Consider the following 25,111-nt stretch of genomic DNA (forward strand, 5'->3'; position numbering starts at 1 on the left):
CCCAAAGAAAAAGCTATGTTTTATAAATATTTCTATAGCTCCCACATCCCAGAGGAAGAAAAACAAAACAACAGAAAAAAACATTTACAACCCAAGCTAGTGGTTCCATGTGGTGGGCCCAGTAGGCTCAGACCCTGGGGTGGGCCAGGAGTCTCAAGGGCTACGCCTACAGAACATTCTGGTGAGGACAGGCTGACCTCCCACTTCCCAGGAAGCTGGTGTCTCTGGCTATGAAAGATCGAGTCCGTACCAGTCTTGCCAAGCCCACGCCCCTGGCTCCTTAGACCCGCCTGGAAGGCAGCAAGTGGGCACTCCAGGGCCTCGGGTTGCCAGGTTATTTTTAATCTTGTCGGTCTCCTTTGATGTCCTGGCTTTCCTTCCCCGATGGCCCAGCCTTCTGTTCCTGGCGGCTTCCAAATGGAGGCAAAGCACAAGCCTCCTTCTACGCTCGGCATCTGGAATTCACAAGCCAAAATCCACAGGGTGTCTCTGGCCCCCCTGGCTGGGCTCCAAGGGCCCCCGAGGAGCCGTGTGGCCTCACTTGCAGACGTAGCGCTCCACGGTGCGTTCGCACCTGCGGCAGGTGACGTAGCAGCACCAGTGGTATTTGCAGTGGCACCGCTCGACCACGCGGTCTGTGTAGGGGTTGTAGCCGCGTCCACAGCACATGAGGTCACAGCTGTCGCTGCCATGTGATGTCTTGTTGCACTGCCTGGAGGGGGATGAGGAGGTCAGTGAGCACCCCCATCACTCACCAGTCCCCCTCACTCCCAGCCAGGCAGCCGCAGTCTCCTCCGACCATGGCTGCTGCCTCAGTCCCTCTTGGACAGTGTCTTGGTCTTTGGGGAATTTAAAATAACTCTTTTTCCCAGGGGTCCTTCTCACTTTTCCCTATATTTCTAATAGGTGTTTATTAAAATGAGGAGGTGTTTGGTTTCTTTTGCCTCTTTTCCTATACCTTCTACTTCTAAATACTTGAAAATGTCTCAAACCATTGCTTAATAATCCTATCTTCATGTTTTATCCTTATTTAAATTCTAACAAATACAAAGATCGTTTTTACTTTCAGAATCTCAGGATAAATTTGGAAACAAATGGCATCAGACGTGAGGCACAGGGAGCATCTGGCACTCTCTTCTTGGAGACAGAGGGTCTGTCAATCATTTGCCCCCTTTGAATCAGGTGCTTCCCTCCAGAATTTTATCTTACTGGAGGCAGGCAGGGTCTTTGGGTCAGTGGAATTGCTATGCCCGCTTTACAGGTGGAAACAGGCTCAGCAAAGGACAGAGGCCTGCTCAAGGTCTCATAAGGGTTTGCAGATAAGCAGGGCTCAAGCTTAGGGGTCCTTTGAAACCAAGTCCAGTGCTTATTCGTTCTCCCCACCCTAAGGGGCAGAGAATCCATGGGCTGGAAGTGATTCACAAAGAAACGAATCACTCATGTGGGCAAAGAAGACACTGAAGGTCCCTATAAACCCCAAATATCCTTGCCATCGGTTCTTCTGTCTAGTGAGGAAATGTCTGTGCAGGTCGGCATTTTCATCTAGCTGGGCTAAGGCTTCACTGGGGTGCTGTCATGGGAAGCAGCTGGGTGGCCACAGCCACGTGGACCAAGGAATCTCAGAACGTCCTAGGTGAGTAAGCCCTGCTGCTGCTGCTGCTCCTGCTAAGTCGCGTCAGTCGTGTCCAACTCTGTGCGACCCCATAGACGGCAGCCCACCAGGCTCCCCCGTCCCTGGGATTCTCCAGGCAAGAACACTGGAGTGGGTTGCCATTTCCTTCTCCGATGCGTGAAAGTGGAAAGTGAAAGTGAAGTCTCTCAGTTCTGTCCGACTCTTTGCGACCCCATGGACTGCAGCCCACCAGACTCCTCCATCCATGGGATTCTCTAGGCAAAAGTACTGGAGTGGGGTGCCATTGCCTTCTCCGGAGTAAGCCCTAGTAATCCAACCCTCATATTTCCTGATGGGGAAACTGAGACACAGAATGGGCAGAGGACTTGCCCAGCATCACACAGGGTGAGCACCAGGTCTGTGAGAGTTCAGGAAGGCTTCCTGGAGGGGGCAGGGTCATCCAGGCCATTGCATGAAAGATGGGTAGGAATCTAAGATAGAAGGGAGGGCATAGGGCGGTGAGAGCAAGGAGAACAAACACCTGACCTAATGTAAGGTGGAGGGGTGACAGATGGATGAAGCAGCAAGGCTGGAGGCAGGGAGGCCAGGGAGGAGGCTGGACAGCAGCTGAGTAAAAGAAGCCGAGGCCTGAGCTGGAAAGGAGCCATGGAGAGGAAAGGAGAGATCACCTGGAGGGGGGGTCAGGAAGAGACGATGACCTGCATGTGGGGGCTGTATGCAGTTCCAGGCAGGAGGGAGGAGACAGGAAGCAACAGCAGAACAACATATTCCCCAGAGCCAGCAGACCTGGATTCAAACCCCAGCTCTACTGCTCACTGGCTGTGTGACTTCAGGCAAGTCACTTAACCTTTCTGGGCTTTTTTTTTGTCATTCAACACCATTAGTCCTTCTCAGCCTTATCCTGAAGGTCTCTAGACCAAGAAAGGATGGTGGAAAGGGTTTCATTTTATTTCTGGGCCCCTGACATGCAATTTTTGAAACCTGGCCTTCAGCTTCGGACCCAAACAAGACCTATGATGGTGCCTGTGAGGGGGAGCTGGGGAGGTTGGGGCCTGGGGAAAGAGCAGGTTTCAGAGTCTGGAATAGGGACTGCTGAGGGGGCCTCAGTTCACCACGCTGGATTTGAGGAGGGCATCTTGCCAGCCTAGGGGGCCCAGCTACGTGTACCACCTATGCACCTGCCTTTTACAGTTAACAAAGCTCATTTCCATCCAAACCCCTGTATCCCTAAATCCCCAACCTAGTAAAGCTCATGTTTCTCCTCCTCCAGGAAGCCTTCCTTGCTGTCCAGGCTGAGTCAGGGTCCCTGTGGGCTCCCCGTTTTCCCTCTGTCACAATCTGAGCACTTGATGTCCCTCCCCACCCCTGATGCCAGCCAGAGCCTCATGTAATGGATGTAAAAAGTGTCTGTGGTTGTGAGCCACTGGGGTGGTTTGTTACTGCAGAAAAAGCTGACCCATACAGCTGTCTGCCAAGGCCCATCCTTGGAGGAATGGCTGAGGGCTGAGCATGGCAGGAAACCGGGGGGTGGGGGGAAAGTATTCTGAGAAAGCAAAGGTGGCTGCTAGGGGGCCTCCTCATCAACAGTTTGGGGGCAAGTCCTTGGGGCAGAGTCACGACAGCTGGGAAGGAAGAGGCCTGGCAGCCTCGAGGAGGGGGTGCGGGGAGCCCATCATTCACAAACCCTTCCCAGGGCACTGATCACGCTCAGCATGGAGGGGCTGTGTGATTTGAATGACACCAACCTTCCAGGTGTGTGGCATTGTCCCCAAGGCACAGAAGACGACCCTGAACTTCAGGTAAGGGAAGGGATTTGTTCAAGGTCCCCCTCTCTAGGAAGCTGTGGCGTCAGGGTGGGAGCTGTCCTTCCTGAGACACACACAGGCACAGCTGCCCCAGGGCTCCAGGGAGAACCCCTCTTTGCTATGGGGTCCTCAGTGGGCTTCCCCCAGGTCCTGTGGGTTCTAGAATCCTCCCCCTACCCCATTCTCATCACACCCACCCTGGGTCCTCAGCCTAGACTCTTGCTCCTTCCTGTCTCTCTGGCCTGACCTGGTTCCATCTTCACTCTGCCTGACCTCCTCAATCTGGCCTCCAGATGGGCGCCTGAGCCTCCTCTTATAGCCTGCTGCCCTGGTCCGTGAGGAGGGATCCCCCCAAAGCAGCCCCCTTCTCCTAGAGACAGGAACGTGGGCTGAGGAGGAAGCAAAAGCTGGCCAGGCACCAACTATGTGCCAGACACATTCTCAGACACCCTCACTCTGGTTCAATATTCTTTTAACCCTGAAGAACACTCATCTTGTGGAATGCTATTAGGGGCTCCTTAATAAAAGAGTTCCACAGCCAAACACCTCTGGGAAACAGAGGCTTAGACAGATCCTTTACTGCGGGATTCCTCAGAGCTTTTAATATATTCTCGTGCCTTGCAAAGAAAATTTCCCAGTGTATTTGATTGCACAACTATTTCTTTATAGCGTTTCAGGATTGGATTCCTCCTGAACCATTTTCGGAAAGAGCTGCTCCCCTGAATCCTCACCAGCCCCTCCTGGCACCCAGGAGGTCTGTTGTCCTCAATGACTCCATCCCTCTCTCCAGTCCTGAATCAGCTTCAGCCTCTAGGATAGGCCTTGCTATAGGGTTCCCAGCCCTGGCTCTGAAATGGGGCTGGGGCGGGGGCGGGGGGGTGCTAGAAGAGAGAGCTAGGGTCTGGGAGGGGTGGATGTAGGTGGGGACGTGGGAGCACCCCCTCTCCACAAAATGCAGACTGGCCTCGCTGTCCTGCTGCCCCTTTGGAGCGTGCTGCCCTGGTCCTGCCTCCACGCTGTGCAGACTTCAGGTGTGGCCACGGGGGCGGCCTGCTGCCTCCCCCACCCCATGCCTCAGTTCATTTGTCCAACCAGCAGGTTGTGTGACATGATCCTTCACGTATTCATCTGACAGACATCTACCGAGAACCTATTTTATGTCAGGCAGCCTCTTTCCTAGCCCTTGTCTCCCACACAGTCACTGTCTCTTCCCACCTGTCTCCCTCACTAGGGGGCAGGTGAGGTAGGGACCTCTCATTTGCTTCCATTCCCAAGGAGCCCCTGCCTGGGTGAGGTACACAACAGCCTCTCCCAGGAGCTCTGCCAGGGGCCCCTGCTACCCCACACCTCCACTCAGCATTCGACCAGGCAGGGACTCCATTCCCCAAAGGCCAACTGAAGCCTGACCGACTGTGTGTGCCCGGGCTGAGCTGGGAAGGGGCATGCCCCACATGGCTGAGCTTTCCTGCCAGGGTGGCGGCAGGCCCTTACCTGTCCTGCGTCCCGTGCGAGCCCACCTTCTCATTCTTCATGCAGAAGTCAGGGGAGCTCTGCAGATAGACGAGCTCCGAGTCCTTCACAGGCCGGATGTCCAGGTCCTTGGGCACCAAGTGCTTGCGGGTACCCATGGGTCGGTGCACCACCTTGGTGGCCGACAGGTAGCGGGTCTTGAGGTCAGCGGCCACATCCCGAAGCTCCTGCAGCCCCTTCCAGCAGGTGCGGATGGAGCAGGAGCCAGATACCCCATGGCACTTACACTTCATTTCCAGAGAGGCGCGCAGAGCCTGCGGACAGGGGGAGGGCGTTGGGCTGGGTGGTGGGGCTCCCTCCCTTGCCTGCCCTGGGCCCTGGCCCCACCTCTCCGCCTGCCAGTGTTCTCAGGGTGTCACTGCCTGCTCCAGGCCTCAAGGGACAAGGGACAGGGTGTTTTGCTCTAAAGCTGCAGGGTAGATCCTTAGCTCCTCCTCCGACCCTGGGTTGGGGGGCAGCTGGGAGGGGCAGGAAGAGAGTGGCTTTTGCAATAGTAACGATGACATTCATATACCTACTGTACCTAGTGCTCTCACAACAAATGGTTTCATCATCACAGAAGTCGTTCATGGGCGATATCATTAATTTCCCCATTTGAAAAAGAGAAAATGAAGACTCAGAGAGGCGGAGTCTCCTGCCCAAGGCTACATAGTTAGGAGATCTTGGGCTGGGATTTGAATCCAGTTCTGAGGACAATTCCATAAGCCATAGCTTTTCACATTCTCTGCTTTTTCTCTTTCACAAAATGCTTGCTAAAAAAAAAGGGAGCGGGAGAAGAAAAGGAAGGGAGGGAGAGGAGAAGAAGAATCAAGAGGTGGGTGCTAGGGGCTGGCCTTCCCCGCGCCTGCCTGTTGCCGCATCATCACTCAGCACCTGTCTTCATGTGCTCTGAGCAGGTGTGTAATTGCTACCTTATAGAGTCGTTGAAAGGATTCAACAAGATGACATATATGAAAGCGTTTTGTGAACTACTAAAGTTAAATCAATATTTGGTTTTGAAAAATCAGTCTAAGTAAGAATTATGGTGGGCAGGGTTGGGCTCAGGGCCTGGGGAGACTCTAGCCGTGGCTTTGGAAATGACTGTGTGCGACTGACTTCTGCAGGCCTCAGTTTCTCCCTGTGTACCTGAGGGGCGTGAGTGAGACGCCTTCTGCAGTTCTTTCAGTCCTGCAGTCTAAGCCCCGCCCCTTTGCACACAGGACTGGGATCCCTCTGCCCTCCCACCTGCCCTGTGGGCTCCACTGCAAGGGTTATAGGTCTCCCAGGCCTCCCCCTGCATTGAAAATACAGGGAAACTGAGGCACACGGAGGGAGCCTTGCTCCAAATCTCATGGGGAGTTAGTGAGGAAGCTGGTCAAGGTCCCAGGGTTCCCTACCCCTCACAGTGCCAGGAAGTGGGAAGTGAGGGAGTCCATTTGGGTCTAGAGGCTGGAACTGTCTCAGCAAAGCCTGTGGAGAGCACACAAGAAGTGAGCCTGACTGCAGGGCACGACGGGCTTCCCAAGGCCACGAGGTACTTCTGAGTCATCCAGGAAAGGACGCCACACTTAGCTCCTCGGCTCAGAGGGCAGGGAGGGCCAGGCTTCCCGAGGCCTCAGTGCCAGGGCAGGGCATGCTGTCATTGACCCTCCCGGGCCCTTGCAAACAGCCCCAGGGAGGCCAGCTCTGGGGCATCAGGGCCCCGGGACAGGCCTGAGGTGCCCCCAAAGATGAAGACCCTGAGCGGACTGCGCTGCGGGATGGGATGGCTGCCAGTGTAGCGGGAGCAGGGCAGCATGAGGCTTGGGCCTGGTCGTGGGCAGGAGTAGGGATGGGTTCTTGGGTGGGAGGATGGTGAAGGGCTCCCAGTGGGTTTCCAAGGGTTGTGCGGAGCAAGCCCGCAGGGTTTGGAGGCAGAAGTTCTTGGTCCCTAGACAGACTCTGCTACAGACCACAGAGTGACTTGACCTTTTTCCCCAACTGTCCAAAGATGGCCTGAACGTCCTAGAATCCTTACCCAAGGGAGATCAGAGAAAGAGGAAGGTGAGGACATGGAAACCTCTAGACTTGGAATCCCATAGACCTGGGCTCCATCGTACTGTGTGTCCTCGGCCAAGCCACCTTCTGCCTCACTTGGAGCCTCTGCACAATGGGCCTAAGGGGGCTGCAGGGACCCTCATGACCTCCTGAGATTCATTCCCACCTGACACTCTGCCCCTCTGGGATCAGCTACCCATCTGTAAGGAGGGGTAGCAGTACCTCTTCACAGTCTGGTTTCATGGACCATGGGAGAGAAAACTAATCAAGCACCCACCACAGTGTCTGGCACACAGATGAGTATAAAGTTTGTTAAAAAGTCTGTTCATTCACTTATGCATTCATTCCAACCTTCTGTACAATGAGGTGAGGATTTAAAGCAACAATGATAATGACATGCAAGGAGGGGAAATCATGTTTTGGAGACTAGGGTGGGTTTTTGAGCCGGGAGAGAGTTCCCATTAGATCCAAGGAGACGATCCTTAGCTCTCCACGGCCCACGGCCCTCTCCATGCTTCCTCTCACGCCCGGCCTTGGCCCAGAGCCCCGGAGAAGGAGTCTGAGGAAATGTGACAATGAGGACTAGAGAGCACCCACCCACCTCATTTTATAGATGGGAACACTGAGGGCAGAGAGGAAGTGACTCGCCCAGTGTCACACAGTGAGTTTAGAGCTCCTGACTCCCAGCTTAGCGTTCCTTCTGCTCCACCAATGTTCTCCAACCCAAACCCCGGTGGACCCCCTGGAGGAGAAGAAGCCAGGCAAGCCCCAAGCAGCTGGAGAGGGAAGAGTCAGGTGAGGCCAGGAGCACATCAGTGTGGACGTATCAGGGCCCGTCCCCCCACCACCCCCTCCACTGGGGCACATCGGGTGGCCCTTTTCGGGCCAACTGGCACAAGCACAACCATCTGGGGTGGGTGGGGGGGTGGGTGGTTACCTGTCTCCCCACTTCACTGTTGTGTAGACGCATCAGTTTATTGGCTTGGGATCCTGTTTTTTTCACCTTCATAGGAGCATCGGAAAACTTGGCCCCCATGAGGAGCCCGTAGCTGAGGTTGTCCGCACATCCTCCCCAGCGGTTCCCGGGCCCGGGTGGCTCACCTGGGACGGGGCCGCAGGAGCAGCCGGGCAGGTCGCCGGAGGTGCAGGCCCGGGCGATGGCGTGGCTGATGGCGGCCGCCGACAGCGCATACACGAAGGCTGACTCCCGCGTCCCTGTGGGGAGGAGCGGGCTCAACCAGGGCGGGCGACCCAAGCACAGGACCGTGCCCAGGGCTGAGGTCCCCACCTGCCTCTGTGGGGCCAGATGGGGACGGGGTGGGGAGTAGATGGAGCAGGTGGAGGGTGGCACCAGGACCATTCATCTGTCACCCCCCATCCTCCCCCAAATGGACTAGCTGACAGACACACGCACTCGTGAAGCCCAAAAAGCCAGCAACCCCACAAGCACACCCTCACACGCTCACCACACTGCACTTTCACATTGCACACCCCACACTCAGCGTTAGGGACTGCTTTCAGGCACTGAGGGTCCTGTCCCTGAGCTCCTCAAAGACAGGTGAGCAAACAGCCTGCTGCAGGATGAAAGGTGTCCCCTAAAAAGATATGGTCAAATCCTGACCCCTGGTACCTGTGAACGGGATCTTATTTAGAAATGGGGTCTTTGCAGGTGTAACTGAGCTGAGGTCATTAGACAGATCAGAGTGGGCCCAGATACAACAACTGGGGTCCTTGGAGGAAGAGGGAATCTTGCACACAGAGACATAGAGGGCAGAGGCCACGTGACTGAGACAGAGACGGAAGAGATGCAGCTACAAGCCAAGGAACACACAGACTGCGGCAGTCCCCAGAAGCGAAGACGGGGCAGGGACAAGTCCTCCCCCTTGTGCCTTCATAGGGAGCCCTGTGGACACCCTGACTCTGACTTCGGATTTCTAGCCTCCAGATGGAGATGATTCTCCCCTTGTGAGAAGCCCCCCAGAGCATGAGGCTTTGTTACAGCAGCCTTAGCAACTAAGATGGAGCCCAACATGCCTTGGCTGTGGGGTTCTGGCCTCAGGTCCAAGTAAGTTACTGCCCTTCTCAAGCCTTGGTGTCTTTAACTGTAGAGTGGGAATGATATACCTACCTCACAGGCCTGCTCTGGAGTTGAGATAATTCAGGAAGAAGGGAGGCTTTCTTTGTAAAGTGCTGCACACACATGACCTGTCACTGTGCGGGGGACAGAACTGATCCCCTGCCCTTCAAAAGGCTCCCTATGATACACAGGACTGCCCCCCTCAATCCACCCCAGAAGCCCCCCTCCTCCAGAAAGTCTTCTCCACAGACGCTCTTTAGTCCCTGTATCACTCTGGGCCTCTCACAGCACTTTCAGTCGGGTTGGTCTAGAATTACCATGTGGCACACCTGTCTGCCCTGAGGGTGGGCTCAGTCACACTCTGTTATAGACTCCCCACCTCGCCCACCAGCCTCCCTGCATCATTCATTCCTTTGTCCAGGTATGAGGGGTATGCATGCATTTGTACTGTCACCCAGACTCCCCCACACTCCCTATATGTTCATCCATTCATCAATTCATGCCCAAACACCCATGGCCATGATTAATTCATCCACCCACCCATCCGTGGATCCATCCATCATCCAGTTATTCACTCATCCACCCATCACGCTTCCATCCATCCATCCATGAACACAGCCACCTATCTAAACACACATATATTTATGCCTGAATTCATCCACCTCGACCCGCACACATTCCGCAGGCCCTAGCAGGCCCCGCCGGCCCCCTACCTCTCTCCAGGTCGAGCAGATAGTTGGGGGCGAGCTCGATGGAGGAGCAATTCCAGCGCATGTCGGCGAAGGCCCGGCGGCAGGCCTTCATGACCTCGCGGGCAGCGTGCACGATGGTGTGCATGAGCTCCAGGTTGCTCCGGCACAGCTGTACCTGCGCCGACACCAGGCCCTCCAGCTGCTTGCAGTGCTGCGTCTGGTTCAGCGCCAGGGCCGCCGGGGTCTTGGACAGGGCCCTGCACATAGCCGGAAGGCAGCACCAGTGAAAAGGAAGTCAGGGCCAAGAGGGACCCTGCTGCCTCCACCCACTGTATGGCCCCAGCCTCTTCTCAGTGGGTCTGGAGCCTTTGCTGAAAGGAGCTGGGAAAGCAGGAGGCCAAGCACTGCTGTCCCCAGCAGGGTAATGGCTCTCCATCCCGCCCTTGTGTGACCTTGGGCACGTCCCTGTCCTTTTCTGGGCTTGAGGCCCTCATTCATAACATAGGATTGTGACCCCCCCCCCACCCTACCTAAGCTTTGTTATAATTAGACAAACAGTTTTCTAGTTCACAAAGCATTCACATCTACTGCCTTATTTAGTCCTCACACAGCTGTGGATTATTACTTTTTATGCAACATTCACTCAGTACTGAGCCAGACACTATGCTAGGTGCTAGATTATAGTCATCAGCATAATATACATTATTAATTGAGCACTTACTAGATGCACAGTGTGAGTTAGGAGCTTCCCATTTTGGCTTTGTTTAATTATTAAATCCATGTATTAAGGCTGTAAAAATCCCACATACATGCAAGGGACTTATGAAAAGATTAAAACCACTCAATTTTGTGATAAATGGGATTTAACCATTAACTTGGGCTTCCCTGGTGGCTCAGATAATAAAGAATCCACCTGCACATGGAAGCAACCTAGATGTCCATCAGCAGACGAATGGATAAGGAAGCTGTGGTACATATACACAATGGAATATTACTCAGCCATTAAAAAAAATACATTTGAATCGGTTCTACTGAGATGGATGAAACTGGAGCCCGTTATACAGAGTGAAGTAAGCCAGAAAGAAAAACAACAATACAGTATACTAATGCATATATATGGAATTTGAAAGATGGTAATGATAACCCTATATGCGAGACAGAATAAGAGACACAGATGCATAGAACAATTTTATGGACTCTGAGGGAGAAGGTGAGGGTGGGACGTTCTGGGAGAATAGCACTGAAACATGTATATTATCATATGTGAAACAGAACACCATTCCATGTTCGATGCATGAGACAAGGGCTCAGGGCCGGGGCAATGGGATGACCCAGAGGGATGGGATGGGGAGGGAGGTGGGTGGGGGGTCCAGGAAGGGGAACATATGTAAACCCATGGCTGATTCATGTCAATGTATGGCAAAAACTATTACAATATTGTAAAGTAATTAGCCCCCAACTAAAGTAAATAAATTTATAAAAAAAAAAAAAAAAAGAATCCACCTGCAATGCAGGAGACCTGGGTTCAATCCCTGGGTTGGGAAGATCCCCTGGAGAAGGGCATGGCAACCCACTCCAGTATTCTTGCCTGTAGAATCCCCATGGACAGGAGCCTGGCAGGTTACAGTCCATGGGGTCGCAAAGAGTTGGACACAACTGAGTGACTAAGCCCACAGCCATTAACTTGCTGTGTGACTTTAGATAAATCACTGTCCTCTCTGGGTCTCAGTGTCCGTACCTGTAAACTGTACTCCCCAGAGCAGGTTCCAGTGAGACACTCTGAAAAAGCGGATCCATGGCCAAGCACATTTTGGGGATGTGATATACTACATCCCCTCTTGAAGAATAATAATGCCTATTTCCATTTTAAAGGCCCTGAGAAGTCCTGCAGCAAAGCCACAGGCTTGGTTTGTAACTTCCAAGTCTGCTGAGCACAAAACCCTTTATCTGAGGAGTCCTGACCTCATCCATGCTTTGGGAATGCTGGCCTAGGGGGTTCTCTATGAACCCTGATGATGCTATAGGACCTCTGAGCTTCCCAGATCCCGGCTCTGGGCACTGAGATTCTAAAATTTTAGGACCAGGGGACCATCCTGGATTCACCTTCTTCCCAGGCCTTTTCTCAGGAGCAGATTACATCAGGCTGCACCTCCTCTAAGTGGAGGCTAGAGGGACCCCGCAGTCTTCAAGAGTTCCACATAGACATGGTCCCTACCCTAGCACTAGCTGGTCCTCAGAAACCCAGCAGAGACCTTGGAGGGACAGGGGGAAAGCAGGGGCCAGCCTTCAGGCCTGAGTGCTGTGTGTCCCACTTGTTGGGGCCATAGCAGACCTCATCCAGGGTCAGGGCTGAGACCTGGAAAGGCCTAGGATTCCTGAGCCCCTGGCCTGAGATCCCAAGGGAGGCAGCCCAGTGCCAAAGAACAGCACAGGCCTAGGCAGACTCTTGGCCATGTCACCCCCACCTCCGTCACCCGCACTCCCCTGTGACCTTGAGCAAGGCAAGTAACCTCTCCCCTCCCAGTACTGTCTGGGGGATTAACTCCATGTGTGTTACATGCTCTGTCCAGGGCTGACACATCATGGTCAGTGCTCTGTGATGAAATCTACTACATTACTGCATTGGTGGCCTCTTCCTACCTTAGCCTCTTGCACCTACTTAGTCAAGGCCAAGGGCTTCCCTCTGACTTCACAGCCCCTCAAAGCTTGCCACCACCACCCCCAGCACTCTCCAGCCTCTTGTCCTTGTCCCCCACATATTGAAATATCCACCATACCAGACTCCTAGCTTCTCTGACAGGGACCACCCTGTCACCATGCCTGTACGCAACTTTTCCTGGTGCCAGGAATGCCCTTCCCCTGGTTTCTGTACCTAAATGAATAAATGAACTTGATCTGCTTGTGGGAAAAATATTTACTAAGCATCAGCTCTTCCCAGACTCATTTGGTAATGAAGGATATAGATCCTTTCCTCAAGGAGCCCCTCAATGGACAGCTGCATAGATCTATCATTGGTTATAAGGCAACCTAGATGTTCCAGCTCATGGACTGGCCCAGGGGAGAGCTCAGGCTTTGGGCAACAGCTGTGTGACCTGGGTAAGTTACCCAACCTCTCTGGGCCTCATGGTCCTCATCCGTTATAAGAAAATGATAAATTCTACTTCCAAAGATTATGGTGAGATTTAAATGTGATAATGGCTGTAAAGCATTTGGAGTATTCATAAATGGAATTCCTCACTTGTTGCCACTTGAATCTTGGACCAGAGGGAGTCAGAAAACCCAGGTTGGGGCTCAAGCTCTGGCCTCTACGTGCTGTGCAGTCTTGGGTAAATTGCTGCCACTGTCTGAGCATCAACCACAAAATGGGGGTTCCTGGAGGCCTTGCAGGGGCCAAGTGAAATGATATGTGCTTATAGGTACTAATAGGTTAGTTGGCTTCCTCCTGCCTCTCTCTGCCAGGCCCTCACAACTCCAAAATATAGAAATCTTCCCAGAGGCCTGGGAAGCAGAGCCAGGGCAAATGAGCATGGCCTGGGGGCCACACTGGGGTGGCACAACCCAGCCTGTCTTGAGATTGACTGTGGGTGACTTGGGCTTCTCCCCTCACTGCCATCCCTGGCCCACCCCTCCCCCACCACCTAAAGCATGAGCCAAGAAACTTGGTGTATCTGGTGCAGACCTCAGGCCTGATTGCTTGATCCTGCCTATGCCAGGACACCTGGGGAATCTGCTGCCTGAATTCCTGCAGCCTGTAATGGGTGAGGGGTGACCACACAGCGGCAGATATCACCCCCCATCCCAGACTGTTTCTTGATTGTTGAAACCTCTCTGCTTCCACCCAGCAAACACTGTCCATGCACATGGACCCACTGTCCCAGATGGACACAGCAGTTCCCAGTTTACAGAGCCTCTCATTTCATCCCATTCTCACAATGTCTGGAGGGGCCTGGGAGAGTATTACCCACTTTAAACGGAGGAGGACACTGAGGCGGTCCAATGCCTGGGTCCTCAGCCTCCTCTGGATGCCACTTTCCTGGGTCCCCTCTCTACTGGGCTAGGGTCCGTCCACACTCAGCCTGCCCTGAGCCCACTCTGCCCATCACCCTTGCCCAGTTTCCATCCTTCCCCTCTGAGCCAGTTTTCTGTTTCACAACAGGAAGGATTACAGGAGATATATGAGAAAACACCCAGCACGGTACTGGGCACACAGCGGGCACACATGCAGGGTGGCTGTCTTCCAGGTCCTTTCCCTGGGCTCCTGCTCAGAACGTGGATAACGTAAGCTCAGACTTTTCCTTGGGGAGCTCAGTTCAGGTAACGCCTGAGCGCCGGGCACTGTGGCTCCCAGGAGGGATTGTCTGGACTCCTGGAGTCTGGATCAGCCACTCTGGGTCAGTCTGTCCATCTCTGAAGTCATCAAGCATCCACCTCCCCAGCAGGTGGTGAGAGAGGTTCTATGAGGGGAATCCAGCGTGGACAATGAGGCTCAGCCTTCCCAGGAGGGCGGAGGACAAATGGGAACCATCCTGGAGGTGCTGGGTGGGCACGGGGCTGCGGAGTGCGCAGCTGGGACAGAGCGGCCAGCTGCGGCGTGCTGGGAGAGGCCAGCTCCCAGGAGTGTGCAGACCGGGAGATCAGGAGGCGGGAGGCAGCGGATTCCACTCCAGAGGAGGGCGATGCGGTCATCTGGTAATTAGTGGTAATGACCGTTTCTAACTAAGGCCCCCTTGGGGAGGTAATCAAGGATTAGGGTGGGAGGTGGGGGAGTTACCCGTCTGGACATCTCCTCCGCCTTGCCTCACTGCAGCAGACCCCTAATTGAAAACATTTTGGTTTATCTGGGGGCGGGTGCATGGGGGAGAAGGTAGAAGAGAGGACAGGAGGGAACAGAGAGTTCACAGGCAAGGCCTATGCCAAGGGGGCCGTGGGATGCTGAGGTCTCCTCATTCAGGAGTTAGGGCTCTCCTGGGAATGGTGGGGTGGTGGTGAGGGGCACAGAGACCTGGGTTTCAGCTCCAGCTCGGCTGCTCATCTAACGTTCAACTTTGGGCAAGTCACTGTCCCTCTCCGAACCTCAATGTCCCCCCTCCATTGCAAGTGGGGACACTGAGGCCCAGAGAAGGGGAGGGCTTGCCCAGACCTGTACACAACCAGCCAATCAGAGAATCAGAAGCAGAGCCAAGCTAGAACTCCTAGATCACAGGCTACGGCTCTTTCACTCCATTGTAGAGATGAGGAAACTGAGGCTCAGAAAGGCTCAAGTGATTGATTTGCCTGAGGTCCAGCTCACAGCTAGTGAACTGTCAGAGCTCAGGCTGGGACTCAGGTCTCCTAACTCGGGTCCGGTGCTCCTCCCAGCCTCTCTGCGGCAGCTGTGTCCCTCCGAGTCTCTTCAGACTCTTCCTCGAGAGGCCTGACCCAGAGTGAGCAGCAGGCTCACTGGGGCCACTCCACCCACCCTGGGGCTGCCTCCAGAGGCTCAGAGAAGGCTGGAACCATCCTCTCTGCCCCCAAGACAGCCAGAGAAGGTTCTCCTCACACTCTCTGGTCTGAGTCTCCCACCATTGGGCTTGGGTGAGAGGCAACGTAGGGGAGGGATTCCCCCAGGTGTTTCCACCCCCTCTCCCTAACCCCCGCTCCACAGGGAGTTCAGGCTGAGTCCCAGGTCCCCATAGGTGGGCAATCTGGGTCATTCAGCCACGTCTACTTTCAGTTCCCATGTCAAATTCCCCTCTGTTCTTCAGCTTACTTTCCAAAGCCCAGGGCAGCAGGGGCCCCTGGCACATCCTCAGGACCCCCAGCTTTTCATCCCCACTGTATCCTTCTCTGTTCCTAACTTTCCTATGGCTCCCTGAGACCAAGAGGAAACAGAGCCAGGCAGCTTAAGTCCAAATCCTGCCTCTGCTGCCTACTAGCTGTGACACCCTGTTCACTAAAGACCCACTGAGCCTCTACTTCCTCTTCTGTTTAATGAGGGAGATGGCCGAACCCACTTCACATGGTGGTTGGGAGACAGATGAAACAACATACATCAAGAACTTAGCACAGTGCCCGGCATATTCCAAGGCTATATATATATATATATATATATATATACACATATGACCTTGCCATATGGTCTGCAAGGCCATACACACACACACACACACACACACACACACACACACACACACTGTTATTCTTAAACTCCACTCTTTATCCTGCTTCCTCCTGTATCTTCAGCTCCAGCAATTTAACCACTATCAAAGAGGTTTGGCTTCATGGAGCCTGTCTGCCTGGCTTCTGATCCCACATCCACCATTAATTAACTAGCTGTGTGACCTTAGGCCAGTTACTTGACCTCTCTGTACCTTAGTTTCCTCATTTGTAAAATGGTAGCGATAAGAATGTCACCTACTTCACAGGAGTATTATCAAAGTTAAATGTCTAAAGCTCTGGGGATTTACTAGTAAGCTCCTGTAATTCCTGGTTTCTCTGTTTCCCCACACGCACAGTCCTGTCCCTGCGGTTCCTTCTGCCTAGGATGCCTGCTTTGCATTCCATCCGTGGCCATTGAAATCCTATCTATCCTTTGAAGCCTGGCTCAAAGTCACCTCCCTTACGTGGGACTAACCACTCCTCCTCTGGGCTCCCATGCTCCCTCTCCTAGGACACAGCCTAAAGTCCACTTTGTATCGTTATATGTCTGTTTCCCTCAAGAGGCTGGAAGTGCTTTTAAGGCAGACACTGAGGTATACTCAATTTTGTGGCAGCCTAGGCTATGCAGTGGGGATAGCATGGATGTTGGGCTTAACTAGCCATCTACTGCAGACCCTACCAAGCCACATGCCAGCTTGGAGGCCCGCGCAAGTCACACATTTCTCGGAGGGAATGATAGCAATGTTCCCCACAACATGTTAGTGGCAAGCCCAGTTCTTGGCCTCTGACGCTCCTTGTGCCCTTTAACAACGCCTTTCCTTCTCTGGACCTCAGTTTCCTTATCTATACAATGTTAGTGGTGGGCGAGAAGGGCTTGGTCTCCCTGATCAGAGGTTCTCACCAACTGGGGCAGTGCCAGGTACCAGGGGGAAAGTGGCTGATTTCTCATAAAACTAATCATGAGCAGCTGAGAAAGGCTGGTCCCCCTCCCCCCACACACATACCCCACCCTAGGCTGGGAAGCCGCTGAGCCCAGGCTTCGTCTTGCAAACAAGAAATGCAAAAAGATGGGGTTCCCCTCTCCAGAGGAAAATTAATCAATAACTCAGCCCCAGAAGAGGCAGGGCTGGTGACCTCAAGACTGTTTCCTGGTGGCCCAGCCACTATCGCCCTGTCTTCCAGCTAATCCATGAACCTTCCTCACAGTCCCTCCCCAAACTCCATAATCTGTCCCCTGCCTGTTTTATCTGCATGGCTCCCCGCCCCCGACCTGGAACTCTCTAGAGTGTGTCCCATCCTGGACTTTTCAACCACGCCGGGAGTTCCTCCACCCAAAGGGCCCTTCTCTCACTGCCCTGACCCGCCAAACTTCCAGAGATTCCTCAGGTCCATCCTAGGAGCCCTACCCCGGAAAAATCTACCCAGGGTCCCAATACGTGCCCCCCACCAGATGGTCTCCTCTCCTCTTAGGCCCACAACACTGCACTGGTCTCTTCTGGAGCACTTGGGAGTTATTTACAGCCTGGGCTTATCTCTTCCAGACCAGAGGGCAGCTTCTCCAGGAAGTGGCTGGGTTTTACTCCTCTCTGCCTGCCCTCACAGCTCACAGTCCTGCACAGAGCAGGCACTCCCTTCTGCTGGATGGAAGGAAGTCTCTCTCCCACCCACCCTTCCATTAATAATTTCTATCTAAATGACTGTCTTTCACATGTGCAGAGCATCTGACAGTTAAGGAGGCTCTTTTATGAGCCCCTTCTCATCTGACCTGAGTGAGACAGAGGCTCTTTCCCTCCTTTGACAAAGGAGGACGCTGAGGCTCCCAGAAGCTGAGAGACACTTCCCCAAGGTCACGCAGGTGGGGCAGTCTGGACTGTTTGAGGACCTCCAGCTAGGGTCAGGAGACTGACAAGGAACGTAATATTCAGCAGGCCCTGTGTGCAGTGCACAGACCCTTAAGACTGAGCCCCTCGACCACGCTCTTTCCATCTGTCCTGGTGGAGGTCTTGCTTAACTCTCAGCTGCACAGGACAGAGCAATTCCGCCGCCTTCCACGCCCTGTCTCGCTCCTCCCGCAGGTAAGGACAATATTTTACAGAGGAGGAAAAGGAGGCTTAAGAAGGGTGATTCGCCCACAGCCCCCAAGCAACTTCTGCTCCCCGGTCTTGGGTACGCTAGTCAGATCCAGGGGGCCCCTTAACGCTCTCCGCCTCCCCGGGCCTCGGGGGCCCATCTGCGTAGACGCGGATCCCCTACTTACAGCCACTTGATGCCATAGCACACGCCGGTCTGGAGCGCCAGGGCGAAGAGCAGCGCCTGGCAAACCTGCGGCCACACCTTCATCCTCGCGCGGCGGGCGCGCAGTGGGGTCTCACCCTGGGGAAGCCGCGCCGAAGTCTAGCCGCGCTCCCGGCCGCCGTCGCTCGTCCTGCGCGCAGGCCGCCTGCAGTCAGGGAGAGCGGAGGCTGCGGGTTAAGGCGGCGCGTGGGGCGGGGGCCACGGGCGTGGGGGCTGGGGGCGTTTTATTCAAATTACAAAGGAGGGGTTGGGGCCCGGGGAGGCCGGGCGCGCGGCGGGCGTCGCCTCCAGCCCAACATAGTCCCGGACGCTGCCGGCGTCTGGCTCAAATTAGGTGCCGCGGGACCGCGGCCGAGGGCGTGTCCACCTAGAGCCGCCCTCGGCGAGAAGAGAAAGGGGCGACAGGATCAAAGACTCAGGAGAGACCAGACGGAGAGACAGCGAGAGGGAAAGAACCTCGGAGAGCGAGGCTGAGAGAAACTGCTCAGAGGGACAGACACACAGCCCTAGAAGGTGTCGAGGGCAGAGGCTGCAAGCGGGCAATGGGAAGAGCAGATTCTGCCCCCAGGATCTGGGTTCTCATCGCCGCAATATTGTTAGTTATTGCCGGCTTGGACATTCTCCTTCCCCGCTGGGGCTCGGTTTACCTCCTCTGTAAATTGGGACTCAGTTGTTATTCAAACTGTGATCATAATGCAATTCACCTTTTAAAAAGAACATCAGCCTAACGCGATCGTCTTTTTTTTTTCCTCCCAGCAACCCTGGGAGATGGTACTATCACTGCCCCCATCTCACAGATGAGAAAACTGAGGCCTGGAGATGTGAAATGGGATTGTTCAGCCAACGAGCGGCAGTCTTCTACTCTCAGTCTACCCAGTGTCAGGTGAGATCATGCACCGTGAGAAGACAAGGAAATGGGGGCTTGCTCTGGGGCATCAGTTTCTCAGGCTGTGACGGGTAGGATGAGAAAGGGGATGGCAAAAGTCTTTGTGCAGTGAGGGCTACTCAGGGTCCTGAGTTTCCTAGTTCCGCTAGCGGTGCCCTCTTGGAGGGTTGGATGGTGCCCAGGCCGGATCGGAGGCGGGGCGGCCTGGCCTTGGCTAAGCGGGTAAGCTCACGGGGCCGGCGGGATGCCGCCTCTGGCCGCCAGGCGGAGTCCTGGGGTCGCGGAGTACACTTACCCCGCCCGCAGGCCGCAGACTCGCTTTCTCCGCCTTTTCTCTATTTCTTCTTTTCCCCTGCATCTTCATTCTCACCTCATTAACTAACTCCCTTCCCAGCTTCTCCCAAATTTACCAACACCTGGCGTTAGTCCGGAAACAAACACAGTCCCAGCCCCTCCTCCCTGGGGAGGAGCAGACAAAGGTATTTCTTTCTAAAGGGTTTGGGGAGTTGGAAAAAGGAGGCGCCTTAGTGGGGGGCGCTTGATCAAAAAGGAGGCGTTTTCACCTGACTGTCTGACCTTGGACCTTCCACCACCCCAGCCTCAGCTTCCCTGTCTATAAAAATAAGGGCCCGGACTTCATGCATCTCCTGAGGTCTTTCCAGTCTCCAGTAGTCTGCAGGTATTTTGAGCCCCCTCTCCCCAAGTTCCCCCTATTACGTCTACCTGCGTGGTGTGTGCAAGTGCATGTGCGCCTTAAGAGCACACATACGCACAGACACACATTTTAAATCCCACTGTTTTCTGGGACCTTCCGGCATGACCCAAAGCAAGGCAGGGAGAAATCTCTGAATTACGTTTTCTTTCTCCTCCGCAGAGTTCTCCTAAGCCAGTGGTGCTCGCTCTAAGGCACTGGGGGCGGGGAAGCAGGAGTGGTGTTTCAGCTGGGGTCTTAAGTCTAACTGAGCCCTCTCTTCCCACACGCTCCTGAGAACGAGAAAAATATCGGCTGGATATGCCGGGAGGAGGCGGTGCGGGGGAGAGATCAAAAACTCTGGTCACTGTCCCTCCTAGCCCCCACCCGCTCCCAAAGTCTGGGCTGCCCCCTAAGGCGCCCAGCATTCCAGGGTGGAGAGAAGCAAGGGCTTGCTGCACGCGAAGAGAGGAGAGAGCGGACTCACCGCAGGGGATCCGTGTCCAGCCCAATGCGCGCAGAGAGAGAAGGGGGCCACGCGGGCGCGCACCGGGACCCAGGCCTCCAAGCTATCCCTGGCTGTTTCGGAGCGGCCCCGGTGGTCCGGGGCTTCTCCCTTCGCTACCCTGTCACGTCGCTGGGGGAGGAGGCTCTCGGTCTGGGCCTCTGGGTCCTTCCAGATTATTCCTGTCCACTGTCAGAATGTCTAGGACAGCCGCGAGGGCCGCTGGGTCACCCTCAGCCTGAGCCTGGAGGGTCAGGGAGCATTCTCCTCCCTGAGCCCCCAGCCCGCCAGGGGGCGCTAAACCGGGGTTCGAGGTGGGCGAGGTAGCAGCCTCCCGTGCCCTGGGACCTTGGGCAAGTCCCCCTCTCTTCCTGGACCCCGGTATCCCGCTCCGGGCATGGGATGAAGAGGAAGCCAAGTGCCCTCTCAGATCTGGTCGTTCTATAAGACCCTCCACTTGCCGCGGTCCGCCCCGGACTGCCCGACCTCTTGCTTCAGGCCCAGCTCGGAACCTCCCTTGGGGTCAGGCGTGTAGTGGACCCGCATCAAAACAGTGTCTTTGGAGAGATAAGCGGTCCCTTCCTCCTCCCGCTGGGGAGAAGGCTCAAGCTTCCCGGCTTGCAGCAGGCGAGAGCTGAAACCTCCCAGGCTGTGCACACCGTGGGCACCGCAAGCGCAGTAGCCGTAGGCCCGCTCCAACAGGTGGTTATAAGGCTTGGACTCTTGAAGGCCCTGGAAACCCCGCTGCCTGCGAGGCTGCCCCTCTGAGCCAGAGTAGACGGGCGCTCACCGAACTTCCCCTTCCCGCATGAGCCCGCACCGGGCCGGGAATCCGCACCCGGAGCTCGCGCTGAGTGTCCACGCCGCGCGGAAGGTCGCCTAGGGCCCGGCCCGAAGCCCGGGGGTGCGCAGCTCACAGAGCCGACCCAGAGAACCGGTGACGCTGAGCGACTGCTTCAAGGTTACCTGCGACGCCGAGCGAGGCGAGGCCCTCAACAAGGCTTTGACTCTGGCCGCGAGTCTTCCTAGATGTGTCTGCTGGGCTGCGGACGATGCGCCGTGTGACCCACGAAACGGGTTAGTTTGGAATTGGGAAGGGTGGGGTGGGGGAACTCGGGGTTCCTCCCACTACCCCTCTCTGAACCAGACCTCGAGCGCCTAAGGACCGTGAGGGTCTTGGAGGTACCTAAGCTCGGGGAGGTGGGAGGTGTGGGGCCCGTGCGCGAGCTCAGCCAGATGTTCGCGGTTGCTCCAGAGGTGCCTCGGGGCCCGGACTGGATTTTCTTTCTCCCTACCTCCCCCAGCCTGGAGCTCAGGTCTGTAAACAAACTCTCGATTCTCCCCCTTCCCCCCACCCCGCCGCTTCTGAAAGTAGGTCTCAAATCAAGGCGTCCGCCCCCGCCCCCCCTAATTTAGTAGGAGCTGCAGTCCTTCTCTGCCTTTTGCCACCCTCTCCCGCCCCACCACACACACCCTCTGCCGCTGGATCCAAGTCCCCCACCCCCGGGATGGCTCGGGCATGACCTCATCCGTGGGCTGACTCGGAGGGAGAGGGTCGAATGGGGGGGGGGGACTGGGACTGGAAGGCTCGAGGCGGGCCGCGGGGTCTGTACAGCCTACCTCTACCTCTCATCCGCGTAGAGTCCGCGCCGCCAGGCCCCAGCGGTTGCTCTCAGCGAAGGGACTGGCTGGGAGAGCCGCGGAACAGAGTTACGGAGGAGGACTGGCTTTGCTTGCCGGGGAGCGGGTGCCCAACGGGGTCCCCCCACTCCCGCCCCCCGCTCTGGCAGGTCCCAGCTGAGAGCCCGCCCTCTGCCCGCGGCCACGGCTCACCTCCTGGGGCGCTCGCCTGGCCGGGCGGGCCGGGGAAAGGCGAGCGCGGCCCCTGGAGAACCCGAGCGCTCTCTGGGCTGGGCAGGCGGCGAGGGCGTCCTCTTCGCTAGCTGCCTGGAAAGGACTCCCGGGATCCTGGCGAGCCGCAGCCGGCTGGGGTCCCGCGGGGCTGGAGGGCGCTCGACTCCCGGGGCCTGCGCTCGCTCGCTTGCCCGAGCTCTGCTCCTCACCCGGCACGGTCTCCGGGCGCTGGCAGCCCGAACTGCTTTATAAGGAGCCGGCAGCTGCTTTGATCCGCCCAAGGCAGCGCGCAGAAACCCCACCGGGTGGCTCGAGCCGCGCGCGCAGGGGGCGGGGGCGGGGTCCCCGCGGATGCCACGGACCCGCGGCGCCAGCGGCCGAGAGGACGTCGCACCCTGTTGAGCTACAAAGAAGAGACTGACTAATTATAACTCTAGCTGGTGTGTACTGAGCGCGCGGGCTGTGAGCCTACTGCGTGCCCGGAGCGCTTGGGGCCCAGGTAGGGCTGATTTCTAAACCTGACAGCAAGCCCCATTTGGTTCCTCCACCCTGTCTGGTTGGGCAGAAGAGGAAGCCACGGCTCAGAGGGAAGTCAGACTTAGGTCTGAGTGCAGAGCCCGGGTGTCACTAGGAGTTGGTGTTGAAGCTCCACTACTATAAGCGTCGTGGGTCAGGAGAGCTGCCGTGGCATCCCAGGACCACCTTCTCCAGCTCACCTCTCCAGACCTCCTCTGCTCCAGTTCTGGGTACTCTCAGCAAAGAAAAGAGATGGGAGGGCTGTGTGCTGCGTGCGAGGCGGCTGTAAACCTTAGGCAACAAGAAGGCAGATGTCCCATCTATGGGATGAGTGTTGGGGAGTCTGCCTGGTCCCGGGGATACCACCAGCCAAGGACTGGGTTTCAGAAGCTAAAGCAGACTATGGTGCTTCTTGTCCACTGTAGACCTAGCCTGGGTCTGGAGCTGGGGCTATGTTTCTGGGGTGACTTCCCTGGGACTGGTTGAGTACCCACACCTTTCACCCCCACCTTGGCCCTTCCTGGCTGACACTACTCCACTCCCATTTCAAACTGCTGGGTCAGGTGCTTCGGATTTCTTGACTTCTGTCTCCCCCCATCCCCTCCACCCCAGGAGCCTCAATTCCAAGGATAATCTAGTACATTAGCAGAAGGAGAAACAGATTTAGTGAAAAAAGACTTCTTCTGGGTCCCCAAAACACCTGGCACTCTTTCCCCTGTTCTTTGCAGCCACCTGTGAAGTGGCTCCTATAGGCTGTCCTAACCTGGCTACAGGTCCCTGCATACACAACACATTCATCTGAGCCCACAGAACCCACTGAAGGTTCTCAGCCATGCAAGTATCTCTGCTTGTAAGCAGGCAGTCTGCCTTGCACACAGGGCTAGACTTACCCTCCAAATGGTCACAAACACACTCAGGAGATAGTTGGGCAAACCACATGCCCCCACACACTCAGTAGCACATATTAAATGGCCATACACATCTTCAAGATCAGGCTGAACATGCAGACTGTCCGCATCCTGTTTATGCACAAGCACACGTTTCCATGCACACAGTGAGGACACACACAGCTGCCAAGCGGGCAACACCAGTATACATATACTCCTGCTTACAGTCACAGGAATGTCCTTGTAAACACGTGCTGGGACACCCCCATCTCTTCTTCCAGAGCATTGGGGTCAATCCCATTACAAATGCCATGTGAAGGTAGTGGGGTTTTAGGTGGGGTGTGTAGGAAGGGGATGTGGGAGACACTACTGCTCCACCTCAGAGGCTTCTAACAAGGGGTCAAAAGTGTGTCCTGAGCTCTCCCATTCCAAGACACTCTGGCCACCACAGTCAGAGCCATTCCAGGTGACTTCCATTCAGTTGGGATGCATTGTCCTCTGGGTCTAGCCCTTTGCTCATTTCAGCTGCCTCCTGATATTTGCACAAGCAGTCTTTCAGCTGGAAATCTTCTGGCTCCCAGCTAGAGTAGATACAGAAAGCAATTTGAAGTCACATAGACTTGGGGTCCAGTGTTGATTGTGCCCAGTTTTAGTTTTAGCTGTGTAATCTGAAACGAGTTGCTTAAACTCCCCGAACCTTAGTTTCCTCATCTGTAAAATGGGAAGAATACAGTCCCATCAGAGCCTCTGTATTCTCCAAGATGAGGATTAGTACCCCTCTCATAGATGCAGAAGCTGAGGCTCAATACGGAGGTTCTGGCAAGTGTTGGAGCTAATATTTGAACCCAGATCTCTAGGGCTCAGAGTGCACCGTACGTAGGTAGTGGCCCCCACTGAAACCGACGGGAGGAGGATAGTGACTCTGTATTCTCTGGAGAGGAGTTGAGGGAGGCCAGGAGAAGGTCCCAGGTCTCCTGAAGCCCAGCCTTGAGCCCTGTAGGACCCTCCAGCTACTCAGCCCTGTCTTGTGACTCGCAATCCAGACATCAGCTAGGACTGGGACCTCTGCCCTGGACAAGGCAGGAAGTGAGGATGTAGGGGGTAGCCTGAGAAAGGGGTGACAAAACCTTTGATTGAGGGTCAAGGAGACTTAAACAAGAGGCTGCTCCTTCCTGTACCCCAGTCTCCCCATTTGCACAAAGTGGGTGCACTTTACCACCTCAGACATTCTGGGGTTCTCTGAGATACTTGGGAGAAGAATTTTTTTCATCTTTAAAATCAACTGAACTTCCCCCTCCTTTTTCCTCCTCCCTCCTTCTGTCAGGAGCCTCCTCAAGGATCGGTGTGGGTCAGGCCCGTGCTGGTGGCATGGGCTGCTAGCTCCCATCAGAGGGGAGGAAACGCTGAGCTGGGCAGGGTAGGCATGCTCTTGGCTGCTGCTGCTGTGGACGTTAATATAGTTTCCTTCTCCTCAATTCCCCTTGGTGATTCTGGGTATCTGATCACCCAGATGTGCTGGGGGCTTCCTGTCAGTAGGCTTCTCAGCCCTTGCCTGCCATTGTTCTGGGGTACACACCTTTCCACCT

General features: G+C 55.4%; 1 protein-coding gene and 1 long non-coding RNA gene across 5 annotated transcripts in view; one reads left to right on the top strand and one right to left on the bottom strand.

Annotated features, from left to right (window-relative positions):
- Nucleotides 1-22,346, bottom strand: WNT11 (Wnt family member 11). 4 transcript variants are annotated; one of them, XM_081539060.1, is made up of 7 exons: nucleotides 22,102-22,345; nucleotides 21,889-21,956; nucleotides 18,149-18,331; nucleotides 9,775-10,010; nucleotides 7,922-8,199; nucleotides 4,930-5,222; nucleotides 1-712 (listed from the first exon to the last, which is right to left on the bottom strand). In XM_081539060.1, exons 3-7 carry the CDS (start codon nucleotides 18,229-18,231, stop codon nucleotides 538-540), a joined length of 1,065 nt encoding a protein of 354 aa, XP_081395186.1. In that variant the 5' UTR covers nucleotides 18,232-18,331; nucleotides 21,889-21,956; nucleotides 22,102-22,345; the 3' UTR covers nucleotides 1-537. The 4 variants fall into 4 exon arrangements, with proteins under 4 accessions (XP_081395186.1, XP_081395184.1, XP_081395185.1 ...); XM_081539058.1 differs by lacking the exon at nucleotides 21,889-21,956 and having other exon boundaries at nucleotides 22,102-22,346; XM_081539059.1 differs by having other exon boundaries at nucleotides 21,889-22,127.
- The window catches only part of LOC145525603 (uncharacterized), a 21,024-nt gene continuing 16,471 nt past the window's right edge, over nucleotides 20,559-25,111 (top strand). Inside the window, exon 1 of the long non-coding RNA XR_014068323.1 lies at nucleotides 20,559-21,345. This is a non-coding gene — a long non-coding RNA (uncharacterized LOC145525603). The remainder of the gene's footprint in view (nucleotides 21,346-25,111) is intronic.

Source organism: Giraffa tippelskirchi, chromosome 11, assembly GCF_054371585.1.
Source record: "Giraffa tippelskirchi isolate mGirTip1 chromosome 11, T2T-mGirTip1v1.2.pri, whole genome shotgun sequence".
Lineage (NCBI taxonomy): Eukaryota > Metazoa > Chordata > Mammalia > Artiodactyla > Giraffidae > Giraffa > Giraffa tippelskirchi.

What these genes read in the sequence shown, in the direction of transcription:
- WNT11 (XM_081539058.1), bottom strand. Translation starts at nt 18,231, where the DNA reads ATGAAGGTGTGGCCGCAGGTTTGCCAGGCGCTGCTCTTCGCCCTGGCG. An exon ending in TGCTATGGCATCAAGTGGCT is followed by an intron (nt 10,011 to 18,148) that starts GTAAGTAGGGGA and finishes GGCTATGTGCAG; the next exon opens with GGCCCTGTCCAAGACCCCGG. An exon ending in TCTGCTCGACCTGGAGAGAG is followed by an intron (nt 8,200 to 9,774) that starts GTAGGGGGCCGG and finishes TCCTCCCCACAG; the next exon opens with GGACGCGGGAGTCAGCCTTC.